The 19,982-nt window shown below is 32.2% G+C and overlaps 1 protein-coding gene across 2 annotated transcripts in view; it reads left to right on the forward strand.

Moving 5' to 3' along the window:
• Positions 1–19,982, forward strand: part of LOC149791330 (uncharacterized) — a 187,140-nt gene that overhangs the window by 73,735 nt on the left and 93,423 nt on the right. For both annotated transcript variants that reach the window (XM_089969860.1, XM_089969859.1), the window contains exons 17-25: positions 649–808; positions 2,203–2,312; positions 2,895–3,023; positions 10,088–10,324; positions 10,915–11,083; positions 13,585–13,712; positions 17,393–17,549; positions 18,034–18,146; positions 19,171–19,299. In XM_089969860.1, the coding sequence (XP_089825986.1) occupies positions 649–808; positions 2,203–2,312; positions 2,895–3,023; positions 10,088–10,324; positions 10,915–11,083; positions 13,585–13,712; positions 17,393–17,549; positions 18,034–18,146; positions 19,171–19,299 (1,332 nt within the window). The remainder of the gene's footprint in view (positions 1–648; positions 809–2,202; positions 2,313–2,894; positions 3,024–10,087; positions 10,325–10,914; positions 11,084–13,584; positions 13,713–17,392; positions 17,550–18,033; positions 18,147–19,170; positions 19,300–19,982) is intronic.

Consider the following 19,982-nt stretch of genomic DNA (forward strand, 5'->3'; position numbering starts at 1 on the left):
TAGATGAAAATAAAACATGTTTTTTTTTTGGGAAATCATCAAAGATCGGAAATTTGGCAATGGGACGTTTTCACGCTCAGATAGAATGGCTTCGAAAGTTTGAGGAAAATGGTTTATCAGGAATTGTGAGTGTACGTCATTTAAGAACATCAAGCGTGCAATGTTCATGGTTTTCGCTGTAAAATCAGAAGAGGTGCTATATTTTTACGATAATGTCATTATTATATGTTTTACAGTTATATGTCGAAATCGGATGTCTTTCTCATTGAGAAACATTACAAATATATGCATTGTGTGGACTGTACAAGAACAGACGACTGAATATTTGTACCGTAAAATCCATACAAATACTGTCATGATCTCTAGCGTATTTGTGCTTCTTGATAAATAGAAATTTGCAGTATGCTACTACTGGTGCACAAAAGGGTAACAAAAGGCTTAGGTCAGAAAAATATAAAATGTTAAGCTTAAATATGCTGTATATTGTTGTAGTGAATCCTGTATGGATATCATATGAGTTTAGTCTAAGCATATGTGTTTGACTTGTTCACTAAAAGTACTGTATTTGTTTTTATAACACGTCGATGGTGTTTTGAACATACAGCGACAAATTTAATTTAAATACAATGCAGATATCCAATGTTGCAGCGGGCGTTATGTACTGGTGTCACTACAGCACGAGGAAAATCGAGCTAGCTAATGTGGATGGTTCTCATCGTCAAGTTTTATACCAGGATCAAACACCAATATCTAAATGCAGCATTGCTTTGCATCAATCTAACTTGTACTACATCGACTCGGCACAGAGGTATGGACTTATATTTTCATGTTTCTAACTAAAATTAATTTGTGTAGGAAAAGTGAATGGTACTGTGAAGGTGCTAAAACTATGATATCATGCCTTTTATTCATTCAATTGATGTTTTAATACGATAACTAAAGTGAAAATGTATTCATTTATTGAGATAGTAAACATTATCGAGGTTAGTACAGCATCTTCATAGATGAGTCAAATTAGACGTCTTTGCAAACATTTTTTCTTTAATTTGATATTTTATACATTGTGATATTATTGGTTAAACTTTATAAATTGATTTTGTTATTTCTTTCTACAAACATGTATCATGTGTCCTTAAGTATCTGGCAGTCGTTTTCGGTATAAGCCGTTTAACCTAAACTGGAATTGTTACTTCATTACATATGGGACTTAAGTGCGATTCGTGGTTAAAATAGCTAGTTAGTCAAGTTTTAGTGTCTTACTCAATCGGGGTTTTGCCCATGGCTTATATCGGCTGAATATTTGTTTGACAATGAATATTGATTAGACATAGGGAATGACTCGTATAGCCAATGACTAATTAAATGATTAGCTCGACCTCAGATGGATGGGAACCTTCAAGTTATACTGTATGTGCAGTAGGTTATAGGATGTTTATGTTGTGGACAGAAAGAGAAAAATAGAGGAGAAAAATGAAAAGTTAAATATTGCATATATCTATCAATCTGTCTCTATCTCTGTCTCTGTCTGTCTGTCTGTCTGTCTGTCTGTTTGTCTGTCTGTCTGTCTGTCTGTCTCTCTCTCTCTCTCTCTCTCTCTCTCTCTCTCTCTCTCTCTCTATATATATATATATATATATATATATATATATATATATATATATATATATATATATATATATATATATATTACTGTATGAAGATATACTTCCTGAAAGGGTAAAATGTAGTTGGTGATTAGATCCACAAAATGGCTATACCATTTTATCAACGATTTTAATATATACATTTCCCTCCCACTGACACATTTCAATATCCCATTACCAATCACATAACAAAATTAATTAATTCAGAGATATATATGGATATTAGGCACTACGTTAATACTAAAATGCAGTTTGACATTGAAATGATTGATCTATATTTGTTATTACGAATATCTAAAATAATGCAATAAAGACTTGTGTAAAATGTGAGAGTTCGTAATAGCCTTCGGTAGAGCAACATCAAGCTAATCACATCTTCCATAATAACTCCAGTGACATTAACTAAAATGACATAAACAACATTCATATTCTGAATGATGAAAACGATATGCTATACAATGAAGAAACCGATGACATACATCCATTGGCCTTCGTTATCATAGATGTCATTATCGTTACACCGATGCTGATTTTATGCAAGATATCTTTTTTTCTTTAGCGTTTTAATGAGAATCGGAACAGATGGAAGTGCTATGACCTCCATTGGTCCCTCCATATTCAATAATGTCATGGACATTCATGTACACAGTAATGCGTCTAAGAATCAAGGTATACATCATCCAAATCGTACAGTTTTATTATCATAATATTCACTTCCGTCGAGTTAAAATGGGGTCAATATTTGTTTTGCTTTTCTAACTATGATATTTCTTACTCCATAATGGATTTTACGAAACGATTTCTCATGAGTTTATAGCAATTATTCTATACAGAATCAAATACTACGTAACCGACTGTTTATATTATTTGTACAAGATTACACTATCTTACGTAATTTGAAGAATTACGATATTTAATATCACGAAACCTTTACATTTCATACATATTACTCATACGGGCCGTACAAATAAGGCAATATCAAGTTGAGTGTATATCATTGTGTTCATAATATAAATATGTGGTTAATTAGCTTGTACGAATTCCATCTGTTTATAAATCTGTATGACTAAGCGTGAAAGTCTCTTTATGATAAGTTTCAAATATATAGGGTATTGTGCATTAAACTAAACTAAATATGATACATTTAAAATAACGGCAAGTAAAACTGCACAGAATACGTAACATATGTTAACAATACATGAATTCGCACTCGGCTCAACTGCTCAACACGGTATGGATAAACATTTACAGACATAAACGGGTGTTCTAATAGGCGCGGAGGTTGTAGTCACTTTTGTTTTCCGCTACCTGGTGGATCCAAGGTGTGTGACTGCCCAGACTACATGACTCTCCAGCCGGATGGTCTAAGATGCGGGAACTGTGAGTTATCTTTTCATATATATATATATATATATATATATATATATATATATATATATATATATATATATATATATATATATATATATATATGCTCTGCAGATATTACATTTTCAAGTAGCCACCAAAGAAACCTAACAATTGATATAGCTAAAGCGCTACAGAATGGATAATACGTTGAAACTAGTAGATAATTAGTTTAAATACCAAAACGAGTCTTTCAAATGTTAAAGTTCATGGACAAACGTTGTGCATAACGATACATTGATATCTAACCTGAGAATGAATAAAAATATAAGGGAAATAACATGTTATTTACAAATGATATATGAACAAATGAATATTTATGTTAGAGAAGAAGATAATGTATTGTTCGTCACATAGCCTATATCAAGGGGAACTATCTGCTGCGTTTCATTCCTGATTCGGATATTATACTCTTTATTTTATAACTAGACTTAATTCACAATAAAACATTATCTAAATATGTAAACGTAATCAAATATAAGGACATATTCACGATTTAATGGCAATTCGACAACAAGGTATATACATTGTTATGTAAATCTGTTTTGTGTTTTTCACGTTTTGCACATATGTATGGATTATATTGTAGGAATAAATATGTTTGATGCAATCTTTAATTTCAGTCTTAATAAAAGACCTTGCTACTAGTTTGGAGTAATTTTATTTGGTGATTACTTCATGAAGGTTGCTGTGTAATAAAAAAAAAGCTGATTGCGATTGCTGGACTTTGCTATGTTTCCAATAGAAAAACAAAAATAAAGGATTTTATGGCAAAGAAACGTTTTAATACAAGTGCTTTGCGTTTGAATAGTAAATATTAATTTGACTCTGAAATTAAATTAAAAGATTTGTATTAAACCAGTCAGTTGGAAATAGATTTACGAAATCTCCATCTTCAAAACGAATTGATGGAATTGCAAGTTCAAAAAGATAAAATGTAGAAAGATGAAAGAGAAGTGCAAATGTAAATGAAGATGCAAAAAGAGATAAAAGAAAGAAAAATGAAAGCTATTGAAATAAAAAGAGCTAGAACTGGCAGGCAGAAGGCTCTCCCCTCACAAAAGTTCAGGTTTTGATGTTGCCAAATATATTGTTATTACCTCATTTAAAAAAGCAGATCGAATATGTTCTTATTTTGAGAACATTAATGAAAGTTACAAATGTTCAAGAGAGCAGTTGACTTTGTTAATGCAGATTGTACTTAGTTCCAAAGCTTGTGAAGTTTACTCTTCAATTTAATTTTGGTACAACGCTAGTTATCGTCAGGTTAAGGAAACTTAAAAGGTTTTGAGTTGGTATCTAAGTCATCTTGAGAGTGGTTTTGAAATGTAAAACATAAACAAATGCTGGTTAAAACCATATTCATTTTGCTAGTGAAAGACACCAGCTATTTCCGTGGTGGTGTGCATCTGAAAAGTTGATAAAGTTGAACGGGTTGTGATAATCTTAGACAACTCATATTATTTCAGCAGTTCAGGAATTGCTTCTATGGTGACATCAAGACTTATCTTTTAGAACAGATGATTACTACTCATTAACTCAAAAGATGTCATTGGTCAGTAAACCTTCCACTCAGCAGGTTTTGGCTAAAAACAATATCCCATCTTAGTCTCATATCACTATCCCCAAATCTCAATCTGGCACAACGTTTAGGAATGAAACTTCTCATAAGACTGGTCAGAAATATTTATCTTCTCCTAAGTGCAAGCATGAAAAGTAAAAAAAAAGGTCACATTATTTGTAATTGATTGCTACAAATGGAGAACATGCGCAACATCATAAAAGCAGAGCTATGACACTTGTGTTTGTTTCTAGGTCATGCCCACGGTAATATCTTCAAAGCAATACATGTGTTGGGGCAAATAAATCCCAGTCTGATTTTATTATGGAGAGTTATGAACCATTCACGTCGAGAGGGTATATATCACTTATTGATGATTCTGCCTAACCAATCCATGTTAAAATATGAAGTGGCACTGTGTCTTTCTTTATCCTTTTATATGAATTCTCTTATAGAAAGGGTAGTCTTATTCAGGGAATAAATTGGTTTTGTTAATGGTCGTCTTCATTGTGTCGATGTGTCATCAGAGTTAGTTTCAGGATCAGTAACTGTTGAAGCTTTGACTTACTTGGCCCTTGAGAGTTTTCTTTTATTGATAACAATGATTATGCTGCAGATAAGGTCGTGGTTAACCCACTGGTAACTGGGAATAATTGTTTGTTTTATATCATGCTTGCTAGGACTATGGCAAAAGAGCTCTTAAGAATGATATTGATCAGACAATTATTTCTTTAGCTGACAAATTTATTGTTCATGATGAGGTCACATTGTTCCTGATACTGATCAATCAAAATGTCTTGCTCACAGTGGTCATAATAATTGTCTTAACTTTAACCAGGGTGACAAGAAAATCAATTTTGTCGAACAGGAAAGAGATAATGAGGTCTTGTGATTGTCTCTAATGGCTAGTATAGAAACTGAAGCAACAGATGTACCAGATTCTTAGTTTTTGCGAAATTGGGGTTTTGTGAGAAAATGAAGACTAGGTGAGGTACTTTCTGGTGGTGGTAAACTATCAAATTGTTGTTCCTGTGTTTCTAACTCCCTTTGCTATCATATTGGAGTTCTTAAATTCCTAACTTCATTGGCTGGTCATCTGGGAGTCAAAGACTTGCCACAATAGCTCCATGATATGTATTGCCACAAAATTAAAAGTGATGTTTCTAAATACTTGTGATCACGTGACACTTGTCAAATAGCAGGAAAACCCAATCAGAAGATGTTGAAGACTCATCTGCCCTATATCCCTGAATTTGACGAACCATTTTAGCAGAATAATTGTAGACATCGTCAGTCCTTTACCTAAGACCATGTCAAGCAAATAATAAGCGTTGATCACAATGTGTGTGCCAACGAGAGTTCCAGAAAATATTCCTTTTAGGAACGTTCATACTACAGCTATTGTAAACGTTTTGAAACCTTTTTTATACTCGTTGGCCTTCCTATATTTGTCTATTATGATCAAGCATAACATTTTATGTGTGGAAAATGGTCAATAGGCTTTGCAAAGAATTAATCAGATACTGAATATGATATTGCTATGAAAACTGAAACGATTGGGATAAATGTATCCATTTCATATTGTTTGCTGTTAAGGAACCATTTCAAGAGTCATTGGGTTTTAGTCCTTTAAAACTTGTTATAGAACATACTGTCCGTGGATGAGTAAAGTTATTAAAATAGAAAATAATGTAGACCAAAGGTTCAGAAATCAACAATATTGTAAGGTAATCGTCGATCTACTTAATCAATAATTAAATTAGGGCATTTCGAAAATACAACAGAATTGAATTTTAAGCTTAGAATTAGAGTTCTGTCACGTTTCCCCATTCCTCAAAAATTCCTCCTCATTCTTTATATTGTGGTTCGTAGTAGGTAAAGTGAAAGTGCTTAAAATTATATTAATTACACTATGCGAAACCAGAAACAACTTTGCCATAGATATGTTAAAAGAGTATGTTGATAGAGATAGTCCTTGTATTAAGTGTATCAATTTAGTTTTACTAGTTCCTCACAGTAGTGATTATAAGGATGGCATGCTATCAGATTATAGAGACATCTTCGTAAGTAGGAAATATTCAACAGTATGGAACAGAAACTCTCACATCTACAGCCACATAAACATAATGAATTAAAACAGATAATTTATGAATATGAGCATTTGTTTCCAGATGGTCCAACACAAACAAATAAAATATACATGATGCTGAAATTGTAGATCTTGCACCTATGAGCCAACATCATTAGTAATGATCCGCTCAAGCTGGAATGTTTGAAAACGAAAATTCAATATTTGCTTAATAATGATTTTTATTGAACCCACTAATATTAATTAGAGCTCACCGTGTTGTCTTCACCCTAACCTAATACTACATTATGTAAGTGTACTGAATTATAAAAGATCATAAAGTAGCCAAAACAGATTCATTTAGACTACTTTGGCAAAATTAAAAATGCAAATATGTCACCAAGTTCAAACTTGTAAAGGATCAAGGGAAATTCCACCAAGAAAGGAACTGAAAAATGCATGCAAATCCAGATGGACTTGATAAAAACAAAGTGACCCAATTTGGTATGAATAATTATCCCTCAACATGTCTGCGTTTAATGAACATGGTAACACTTTTTTATACAGCCGTGATGGGTAGATTGATGGAGTTATCATAAACAACGACAGTTGTAAAGACCATATTGAAACTATTCAGAAATTTTGTGCTCAACTGAAATCGGCAAATTTGTCAATTAATTTAAGTAAAGAGGAGTTTTGCTGTTCTTGACTTAATTTTTATGAAGTTGTGGGACACGGTTAAATTACATCGGATAAAGTTATGTCTACTTTAAACTGCCTATCAGTAAAAAACAAGTCATGTAAATGTTTAGGTACGTCTGGACATTATCAAAACTCTGCCCCAACGTTTGCAATATTTGCTGAACTTCTAATGTCTTTATTGAGTACGTAAATCAAGGTCGAGATGCTCTTCACAAATTAAAGTTATTGGTTAAGAGTTAGCCGGTTCGTTCAGCTCCATTTTTCATACTTTTCCTTTGAAACGTCTATTGATTCACGTGATGTAACGGTTATTGCAGTATTAATTAATTCACGAAGAAAAACATGGTCTTGATTATACAAAGCTTTCTTTCTCTATATGAGGGGAGTTGTTATGTATATTTATATCGTGCGTTTCACTTTATGCATGTTTCTATAGATTCTATTTTAGATGGAGTTATAAATATTTTTCATGAAAGCTTTAATTGCATTCTTAATAATAAATATGTTTGCAAGTTTGGAGTAATTTTTATTAGATTATTCAGTCAGGTTGCTGAGTACTGCTATTTAATCCAAGTGGAGTAAGTATTGAAGTTTTTCAAGCTGAATTATATTTTTTATCATAATCGAGTGGTATATATATATATATATATATATATATATATATATATATATATATATATATATATATATATATATATATATATACATATACAGACACAGCGACAAAATATATATTCATTTTTTTTCCTAATTAGGATTCCGGTTCCTATTTTAATTGTGTTTTTTTTTTATTCAACCTGTAGAAGTATTTAAAGTTGTGATTTGATTTTGTGTTACTAATTTATTTATAATATTTATAATATTTCCTTTTAAAGTGTTTTTTCTAGCTTTTCATCGGTAATAACTGTCTTTTGTTATAAAAAATAAAACGCCAAAAACATTTTGCATCTCCCTTTTTATGCCAAGAGCGAAGTTGTAAATAAAGCAATGACGAAGACTTATTTCAACCTGGCTTTGTATTTCACTCTATTCGATTTTCCAATATTACGTGTTATATGCTACCGTACACTATCTAGTTGCCATTATATAATAGTCTTAATTATCTACGGAGACATTAGACAGAACAAAAATAAGTCTGAGCTCAACTCTACGAAGCGGAGGGGCTTTATCACTGTCATCGGCATCAGCAGGGCCGATTTGGATTATATTGGCTGGGCCCCATGGATATACACGCGCGCCCCTATGTGAGCACGGCATTTCAGAAATAAACTTTTAATCAAGTTTTATATGATATTGAACTTTAAATTTTTTCCAACACTTTAAAATTACTTTCTCCCTCTAAGATCGGTCAAATCGGCCTAAGGCCGACACTGGGAGTCAAGGGAGGAGATATTAGTACCATCGGCCACCTTGAAATTAAGAACTCTTTCTATTACTAACGATATCCTTTAGGGTATAACTATTGCAAGAGGTAAACATGATATAATAATTATATCCACATTAATACAAATTGTCATTAAGATATCTTGCTGATTGTCAAGTATGTACATGTAAAAATGTGCTTTTTCCCGGGTTTATATCAAGAACCAAATGTTTATTTTCTTTGTTTAGTCAAGACATGTAATAAATGTACATATTTCGATATTTTCTTTTAATTTTCATTCCTCTGGCATAATACGCACGACATACACTCGAGGTGAAATTAATAGTTTTGCTTAAGGTGGTCTGAAATGAAAAATACAAACACAAACATGACACTTAGAAAGCTGTTACACCGATTTATTTGGGCTTGTTCGATATATAAATTATTCAGTACCACAGCTGACAATGTACAAAAATACAAATCAAATCATTATCAGTTGAAGCATTTCATGAGTCTACAAGTCATGAGTAATATTTCATTGAAAGAATATTATGGGATGTTCACTCGTTAGATACGACTAACCGTGGCAGTTTGCCATATTTTCATTTCTTTTTTCTGTTCGTTTCTAACAACTATAATGTAAAATTTACACTTGTGCAAAATGACAACTGTTGTTTGTTTGGGGGGGGGGGGCGCACGAAGGATGACTTTAACGATTGTATGTATAATAAAATATTTAGTTAAGTTACATGTTAGGGTGTGTCATTATAATTAAGCGAATCATCTCAAAATAGGTATTTAGTAGGTCAGTCGCAAATCGCATTCCAAGACATTAAAATGAATATTTTTTTCTGCTTGAATAGCCGTGACATGAAAAGGATAATATCTGAAACACGCTTTTAAATGCGTGTGGTGTGAACATTATTGAGCAAAAATTGATATGTTGCCATGTGAAACCATCACAGTTCCCTCGTCCCTTTTTCAAATTTTTTATACAACGTACATCCTTCAATGGTTGCCTTTGTAAGATATTTTGTCAATGGTGCGGAGCGAAGGTTGCTGCACGTTTTATTGTCATGTGTGTGTGCGTGAATCCTTAGTTCAAATGGTATTGGAAATGGAATTAACATATTGATTGACTCAAAACAAAGAGAGCAGCAGAATTCAAAGTTAGTACTGCTACTATATCGTATATAATAACATTAAATTTAACTTTATCGAAAACAAAATGAACCAATACAATTATTGCAAAACAATTGTTTTGAATAATATCTAAATCAGATACTACTTGGCAGAAGCATAATTTATAACAATTTGCTTTTCCATTTAATTTTTTTCCGCAGACACTTTACCTGAAAATTTTCTTCTAATTATGGATCAGTACAAGAGAGGTATTTACCTCATGGACATACGTACCTACAGATATGTCATGATCGCACACGAAAACATTTTCAGTCCTCATGCCATCTCCTATGACCCGGTAGATAAGGTAATATACTGGACCGATGTGAGATTTCGGCAGATTTTATCGGTATCCGTATATGGGGATATCCAAAGAACCATACGGCAGTTAAAAACATGTAAGTTTTTGCTGGCAATTTATGCGAAAATATTTTTTTATAAAAAATGTTTATTACATTTTCTGCAATATATTACATTTTTATTTATTTACGGATGGATGTATTATTACGTTTTCTGACTATCGGATCTTCTAAAATCTAAATCTATTAAATCTCTATACTAAATGATGAGAAATCTCTGTTTGGACCATATTTTCCTGAACCTTAAATGCAGATATCATAAACCTATACAGCGGTATTTCAATATATAACAAGCAGGTATTATGCAACCACGGAATTATTTGAGACCAGAATCATGTTCTAGTGTGAAAATTTGTGCCTTTAATTAGCTACGTTTACACATTGCATATTCATATCAATGCAAATTGTTTAAATTCTTCGTCTATTAGATTATCTCTTTTAGTATAATATATCCTAACGGACTATTGTTTCTTCACCCTCGAGTGAATATAGTCTATATCCATGTTGTTGTGCATACTATATACCGTAGGCGATGAGTATTCGTAAACATGGAATATTGCAATTAACGATGCTGTTTATTAACTCATGTTTATCCTATTTTGATGGAATAACATTATTTTTCATTGCAGCTGCTAATCCTATCGGACTTGCCGTGGATGCGCTATCAAGAGTATTATTTTACACTGACCATGCAAACCGGATAATTGCTGTTCTTAGTTTGGATGGTTCTATGCACAAAACTATCATCAGCTATAGCTCAGATTACCCATGGGCCATTGCAACAGATCCAATAAATGGGTACTGACTGTTTCTTCTCTACTGGGTGGACATTCAGGCTGTAATAATTATAGATGTATAAGATATACTTGCTGCATATAGCAAAGTAAATATTGTCTCTAAAATGAAGGATAATAGTTTATTTGCTTTAATGTATTTACCAGCGTGTTCAAATGTTTCTGTATCAATTTCTTGATGGCCCAATAAAGGATATGTTGGATGGGGTATAGGGAATGAAGGGATGGACAATACGGAACCATGCCTGAATGTGATTCTTTGCAGAAGATGTATATTGTTTTAGTCATTTTGTATAAAGTGCATTCAGAATTAATAAAAACTATAAACAACAAATATATTAAAAAAAGAACGAAACGGCACAAGACTGAAACCTCATTATATTGAAATCGTCTTGAAACCGAAACGTGTTACCGTCCCCGAGTGTCATAATTTAATTTAAATTAATAACGATTTAGTAAATCTATATTCATCTACTTTGAAAACTATAAAATGTTTTGCGCCAAATTCATTGTACACTATGCTCCAAATGGTTCCATGATCCTAGTTATGATGTCACCGATGGTCCGGGAATATGTCTGTGTGTGTGACTTGGATTTTTAACGTGACTTCAACAATTTTTAAGTCATATCGCTACGATGTCTTCAGTGTGACATGTATCATGATGTCCGATCAAGTCACACTATCCTGGCACTAGGCCGATCAGTCCTAACAATTACGTTTTAATGATGAGCGCCTAGCGAGGTAGCTGCTAGTACGATTTGTATAAGTCTTTGGTATGACTAAGCCGGGTTCTAATCCGCGACCTTCCGCTCTGACCACTAGGCCACCGGAGAGGTACGATTCGGAAAATGACTAGAGACCTGAGTGACGTACACTAGACCACCGGCAAACACTCAGGACAGAGTAAAATTGGTAGCCTTTACAAATGGATTATGTGACAACTCTCAAAGTCAATTAGTTGTAATATAGTTCCAGTTTGATTATACGAGATCTTCTACAGATAAATAATCTCAAAAAATTAACTTTTGAACCTATACGAAGATAAAATTATTAATGACACATAAAGATTGAACTAATCAATATACGCATTACGCTATAACCAAACGGACATATAACATTGCAATGCCGTCCTTGATAAACGAGTAGTCATATGTATATGTTTGGATAGAGAATACAATATTATACTCTCAGCCATGCATTCATGCAAATGTTGTACATGCATGGATATATGTAAACACAGCGAATCTAACAACATTGTAACATCTGAAGCGTTCAATAAATGTTTTCGAAACCTCTGCAGCAGTTCTTATGAGATTAAGTGAAAATACCAGTTTAGAATTGTTGAAACATTAAACTTCTAAACTCCTGGCCATTATCTAGAGAACGATGGATGGAGCTCCGTGCAACTGCCGCACACATGGCATGCTCATTAATATAACAGCGAATAAAACCTCGAATTATGGTTATTAAACGGCTTCACAAACCTCCAATTTAAAGTCATTGGACAATTTCCTTTCTATGGCTTTTTGATCACTTTTCCTAACTTCGAAATTTGTGCCACATTTGTTTCAAGCATCATTCTGGATTGGATTGTTTTGTACAATTGTATTTAGTACAAATTATCACCTCTTAGAACGGTATTTGGCACATAAATATGTAACATCCAACAAACAGCTACAGAATCACAATTCCTCTCTATATTATACAGCATACAATCCCACCAAATATATCTCCCAAACTCTCTGGTTCATTGCGTTTCAAATAGATTAACTACTTTATTGAAATAAAGCGATTATAATAACGAACAAATATAACGGTATTTGGCACACAAATATGTAACATCCAACAAACAACCACAGAATCACAATTCCTCTCTATATCACTCAGCATACAATCCCCACGATATACATATTATATATATATATATATATATATATATATATATATATATATATATATATATATATATATATATATATATATATATATATATATATATACCCCAAAACCCTTTAGAATTATTACATTCAAGACCACCACTCGTTTATTATTTTTCAAATAATTTCACTACTTTATTGAAATAAAGCCATAATAATAACCGAATAAATGTAAGATCTGTATTGCACACATATCTTACTAGACTTAAATGTTGAAATATCTTGATCAAAGATAGAGAATGGTGAGGAATCTACTGACTATGTTTATTTTTGTTTTTTTGTGAGTAGAATTATTCCCATATTATGAGTGTTAATAGTTTCGTGCTAGGAACATTTTATATTAAAAATGATATACTAATCAAAGTATTTTCTGGTTACAATAAATACCTATACAGCCAAGTAATTAATCAGGCGATGCCTGTAGATTTGTTGTTGCGTATTTAGATATCACGTTGCAATTAGCCCATATGATGCAATTATTAGTTTCTTAATCATGTGGTATTTAGGTATCTTAATTAGCAGGATTGCTACATGGCCTGTCAATAATCATGAATTCATTTACTTCAGAACTATCTATTGGACTGCTTGGGGGACGTACGGTAAGATCGAAAAGTCGAACTATGATGGCACAAACCGACAAGAGTTATTCAGTTCTGGACTTGTAAATCCTTATGGCCTGACTATAGATCTTCGAGGTTTGTTGTTTATTTTATATCTTATTTCGTTCAATTGAAACTAAAATGAACTTTTAATATACTTAGTGTCTTTATGTAACTTGTTCTAACAGTCCTAGAAAATCATGTGAACGTTCAAAGTGTGGCTACCTACAAAAGTTGAAAAGCATTTCACAATATGTGAAAGCAACTTCGTCAGGAAACAAACAAAATATTAAATCTGATTTATATGCGATCAAATTTGATTGGTTTTAGAAACGAATGAAGTATAGAATAGTAGTAATATCATGATTCAAGTTTACTTGAGTTGGTATTCTACACTCCGTAGTACTTTTATACAGATATTAATGCTTAGTCTGTATGCCAACACAATGCTTATAATTATGTATTGCACCTTTCACGAAAAATAATAAGAGTGAAATATTATATGTACTGTTAAATTTAGTGTTCCTGCAGTAATTAAACGCATGATAGTTTGTCACAAGAAATACTAATTTTGTTAATGAATCGGAACTGCCTTGATATATTAGCTGCATATATCGCACTTGTACAAGGTTAATCAGATCTCACTGAGACGCTTTGGATGTCTACATTCGGTTTAGTTTTGATTCGGTACTGATGTGTTTAGAAAAATTCTAATAGATACCCACAAAATACTCTACAATGATGATTCATAACTCGTTTCCTCTACGTGTGCTCTCTTTATATGCCTTTGCCTAAAACAATGAGAAGACACAATTTACTTTAAGCTTGCCTTAATTTCGTCAGTTCTGATAAAAACAAAGGGCCTGAAGGCAGAGATCATAAACGACTTCTTAATTGTTCATCTGCCTCAATGAATGTAGCAACGTTGACTCGAAAAAGAGTGTCTGAACGGTTTCATGGTCCTACAATGTCTAAACCATTGCGAATGTGTAGGACACTAATTTCAGCTTGTATCGTTATTTATTCACAACAATGTCATTTATTTACTACTCGAATACATACATTTAATGGCGAACTTATTACAAACTTGTTTCAATACTCCCCCATCATGGTCTTTCCATAGGACCTCCAACACTGTGTTCCATCGACATGCCTTGTTCACATTCTGTTAAGGCATTCTGTTAAGGCATTTTAAGCTTTCAATAACAATAGCAGACGTTTTTCTTGGGTGGTTATCTTTACGAGCAAATCTTGGAGATCTCTTTTTGCTTTATTTTTTTCCTGGGTGGCTCACCATTAATATAAGGGTAAATACGTATTTACTTAAAGACATGCTGCATTTAATTAAAGTTTAGCATCTATGTTTTAGACTGGAAGTAAAGGCTACAGTATATTGGGTGGTTGCAAATGACTATACGTTTCGCAATACCAAGAAAACCTTACAGATATAGAGTACTCATTTATGTGTAATCATTTTTGTATGCTGCATATATGGATAACACATTCTACCTAATTTAAAATTTCTTCCCAGCCTTAATTGCTATTTTATGTGTCCTTGATTATCCAAAGCTAAAGAATGGTATATGCTCTCTTTTAGATAAATAGCAGGTAAAAATCTGAAGTGTTAAATGGTTGCTGCAGTTAAACAGATATAAGGATTCAAATGATCTCAAAGTTGTAATAAAAGAGCACATCAACTCATGATCTGCTTCAAACTACTTGTATATATCTCTTTCTTTGTTGATCTCTTTCTCTTGTAGTGAACACTTGAGGTAGAAGAAACACACAAAGATGATATGTCTTATTATTACAACAACCTCTTTATTTCAGTGTATTTAAATTATGTACTATGGTGGAGTTGCAAACACTGACAATGACTTGAATTTCACAGCTCCTATTTATGTTTAATGTCTGATATGCTCTGTGCAAATTGCACTCAACTTTCTATCAAACTGGTGTTTCTATCATTTTCGAGCCCTCCAATTAATGCGTTCGTCAGCTTTGTTAATTATACTGAGGACATATGTCCAATAAATAGCAAAAATATATTTTTTTCATTATAAATTTATAGATTTAATGCATTGCTAACACACGTGGACCAATGTGCACAAATATTATGTAAGGTGTATTATCATCGGCGTCTAAAAACGTGCTATTCAAGCTTTGTGTATCCGTTTCACGGAGCTATCATAATTAACATTTCCAACGCTTGCAGTAGAAGACGAGAAACGTTACCAAAAATGTCATTCCAACATCCTACTCCTGACGGTAGGGTATTCCGTGCTGAAAGACACTATTAAGTTCATTCCGTTACCATAAAGTTATTGATGTTCACAGCCATATTGCCTGAGTATGTCGTTCGAGCTATAAACTATAAGGCTATAAAACATAAGCTTTTAACCAAACTTGGGACAAGCAAGTCAGGCTTTTACAAAATGATTCTACCTGGGAGGGTTAATGGTGGGACTAGTCACTAGATCTTGGGCACATGAGCCGTTTCCAGATTATGTAAAAGATAATCCCGTCATAATCATCGTCCACTTCAGACGTAATACATGTTTATGGACATCGTCTTCACCTCTTGCTTGCTACTCTGTTGTCGTTATATTACTGTCAATAACTAGCTTTTAGTCTTTGGTGACAATGTAATTGTCTCTAATTGCTGATGCTATTTCAGCATTAACAACTAATAATTTGATACACACAGGAAAAGTAGAATAACGATTTTGAATGAAATATGCATCAATGATTTCAGAAAAGTACGGGTCACTATTGAAACTGTTGGATAGAGTTTTCCTATACATTTAAATTTTCCTCTAAATACGACTAATCTTATACAAGTGATTGTACTTGCATAATGGAACTATTTTCAGAGCATACATTTCATATAAAAACGAATAAGGGTAAATATCGGTGTCATAAAGGTGTCGTCAGCTTTCCGATCGAGTTGCGAGTAAAGGATTTCCAAATCTTTTTAAAAGTCTGTAGGTTGAAATACATAACAATAATGTTAATTTTCGTTCTGCAGCATATTTGTTTATATTTCCACTCGTCACACGTTAAACGGCTAATTAGTTAACTGATAGAGTCACACAATGGAAATAAAATATGGATGTAGAAACTGCTAACCAGCGATTATGTATCATCTTTCAAGAGGATGCACTTATTATAATTGATCAGTATTTCAAACGTTCTGCCTAATGCTTCTCAGATCACTGTATACCAGCCCTATATATCATGATAATTTTGTTTAACGTGATTAAGCATCTCCACTTTAAAGGTAACTGCATACAGATTACAACAGCAAGTGTCCTATATGCTGAGGCATGATTAATTTGTAATTTGTTTATATGTTGGAGATTTCTCTGTCCATTCATTCTGTCAATATACTACTTTATGTGAATACCTCATGTTTGATAGAACCTAAATTGAAAAGTTGTAGTTGTAGTATGTATAAATAGATCATGTTTTCTTACATTGTGTCTAATTTTTAAACCAAGCATTTAGTGATATATTGCTTTCTCCGTTCTAAATTATCTTTTGCAAGCGTTTTCAACCCCATTTCAAAGTTTTCATCTTAAGGCAATCCTGACAAGCGTTCAGACAACGTAAGAGTGGCTAGTTTAAACACCTTAACATTGAAAGGAATTGGCCTTAACATACTAGGTAAAATCAGTGGGAGTTGAATAAAGACCTGAAGTTATATTGAAAACAACACAAAGAACAGGACATGTATATCTAAAGCAAAACTGAAATGCTTGCTAAATACTTTGCAGCGGACGTTTTGTACTGGTGTGACTCTGCTAACTCTATGATAGAGCGAGCTAATGTGGACGGTACTAATCGACAACTTATTTACCAGGAAGGAGGCGCCTATTTCTACAAAATTGCCATATACCAATCACACCTCTACTTTACAGGATATCGGCTGAAGTATGTGACCCTATTTGATATTCCTGATTCATTTTCTATTTGTGTCGTTAGTGTGGTTCATTTGTTACAAAATATTATTTATTTTCTATAGCATATATATTTTAGATCGATGCCTCACTCATGTAAATAATTTAATTTTTTCTTAGGTTTTGCAATGATAGCAACACAGACCCACTATTAAAATGTGTAGGTTTAATTGTTGCATATGATCAAACTAAACGCAGTTGATTTTTTGTTAAAAAGTTTACATCATACCTTTCAGATAATATCATTTTTTATGGCTAAAGGTGAATAAGTGAATATCTAGTATTATCTAATTAATTAATATCATTAATATTAGGAATAAATTCATTCCATATAAATAAAGTATCTAATTATTCTTTATGCTCTATTAATATTTTTATCTTCGTTAGTATTATCATGATTACTTTTTCTAGGATTTATCTTTACATGATTAATTCACGATACTGCTTTTATTCTCTAGATGGTCTGTGATGAGAATCGGAACAGATGGAAGTAACCTGGTCTTTGTTGGTCCATCAGATTTCGGATACAACTTTGACATTTTTTTACACTCAAATGAATCTGCGTCTTTTGGTAAACATACAAAACATAGAATGCGATTGTAAAACATATTTCTCTACGCCATTGTCTTGTCACATCAAAAATCCCTCTTCCACTATGGAAATGTTTCTCGGGGACAGAAATTAAACATAGGAACATGGGTAAAATTAGGCATAAGTTTCGTTTATTTTTATTATGTTATATGCAATAGTTGTGGTCATATATATATATATATATATATATATATATATATATATATATATATATATATATATATATATATATATATATATATATATATATATATATATATATATATATGGGGAGGGAGGGTTGATTTAAAATTATATTCTCTTTTATTGAGAAAACTCGTTGTCACACATATCGATTCTTTGAACCGTCAGACTAAACATTACTGTAAAACCAAACCATGCACAATCTTCACATCAGGAGATGGATTACAATAATAGATTTTTTGTTCCGCACATACTGAACACATACAAATATTTCAGAGGATAATAATCTCTTTCATGAACGTTTCATAATTAAATGCTCAGCGATATGAAAGGTCCCTCGCGTGACGCAAAGAAGGGCAGAATATGGTTATTACCGTATTTGTTCTCAAACAGGGAGGTGATATTAATGAGTTTGAAATACACTGCAACGTATAAATTTAATCTGATAAATAGTTGGTTGAAGTAATATGTTATCTAAGTTTAAATTTAACTGATGTTTTACTTTAAAAGGAAGTTATTTTTCAAAACAGCAGTTTTCACAAACAGAATGTAAGAATTAGTTCAGCATTGCTTCATGCTTGATAATGAATCAATAAAAAAGCATGTATGAAAGTTAAGAATCATATAAATGTTACCAAAATTAGATAAACAACCTATTTGCTTTGCGGTTTATTATATCGACATTTTGTTATTCGATTAAGTTTTTCAGAATTCAGATTATCCTATAAAATCTTATGAACAATTGGAAGCAAACAGCATTTCTATATTCCAAGAATCAAGAAATCGACATTGGCTCTGATCATATGCATATTTTATTTTAGGTTCAAACGGTTGTTCAAACAGAACTGGTGCATGTAGCCACTTTTGTTTCCCTCGACCTGGCGGACTTAAAGTGTGCGCCTGCCCTGATGGTCTGACCCTTCAATCTGATGGTCATACCTGCAGATTATGTGAGTTGTTTTCCTTTTGCACATCAGCCTTGTATTTATTCACTTTTCGTTGTTCAAGAGTTCAAAAATAATTCCAAACTTAATAGTTCCAGTACACAATGTAGTTGGAAAATGTTACAACATAATATACGATCTCAATACTGAACAAGTATTAAAAGAAATCTTCGACATAGTTAGAATTTTAAAAACAAATTCATCTCTTCTCTTATCAGTGCACCTCTTACCGTTTAGGTAGAAAGGAGATTAATTCAATGCATATGTGTCGTACTGTATTTCAAAAATGACAACTTGATGCATTAAATATCCATTCATACTCTTATGTTAAGTTATGTCTATTCAAATTAATATATATATATATATATATATATATATATATATATATATATATATATATATATATATATATATATATATATATATATATATATATATATATATGTATATATATATGTATATATATATATGTATATGTATATATATATATATATATATATATATATATATATATATATATATATATATATATATATATATATATATATATATATATATATAGTGTGTGTGTGTGTGTGTGTGTGTGTGTGTGTGTGTAGCTGATGCATTATCTTGAACGATTTAGGCTTTGCTATACATCTGTTATTCGTTCTAAATGCTTACAATTACAACGTATTAAGTAAGGTGTA

This window comes from Sinohyriopsis cumingii, chromosome 9 (genome assembly GCF_028554795.1).
Source record: "Sinohyriopsis cumingii isolate HCF-2022 chromosome 9, ASM2855479v2, whole genome shotgun sequence".
NCBI classification, from domain to species: domain Eukaryota; kingdom Metazoa; phylum Mollusca; class Bivalvia; order Unionida; family Unionidae; genus Sinohyriopsis; species Sinohyriopsis cumingii.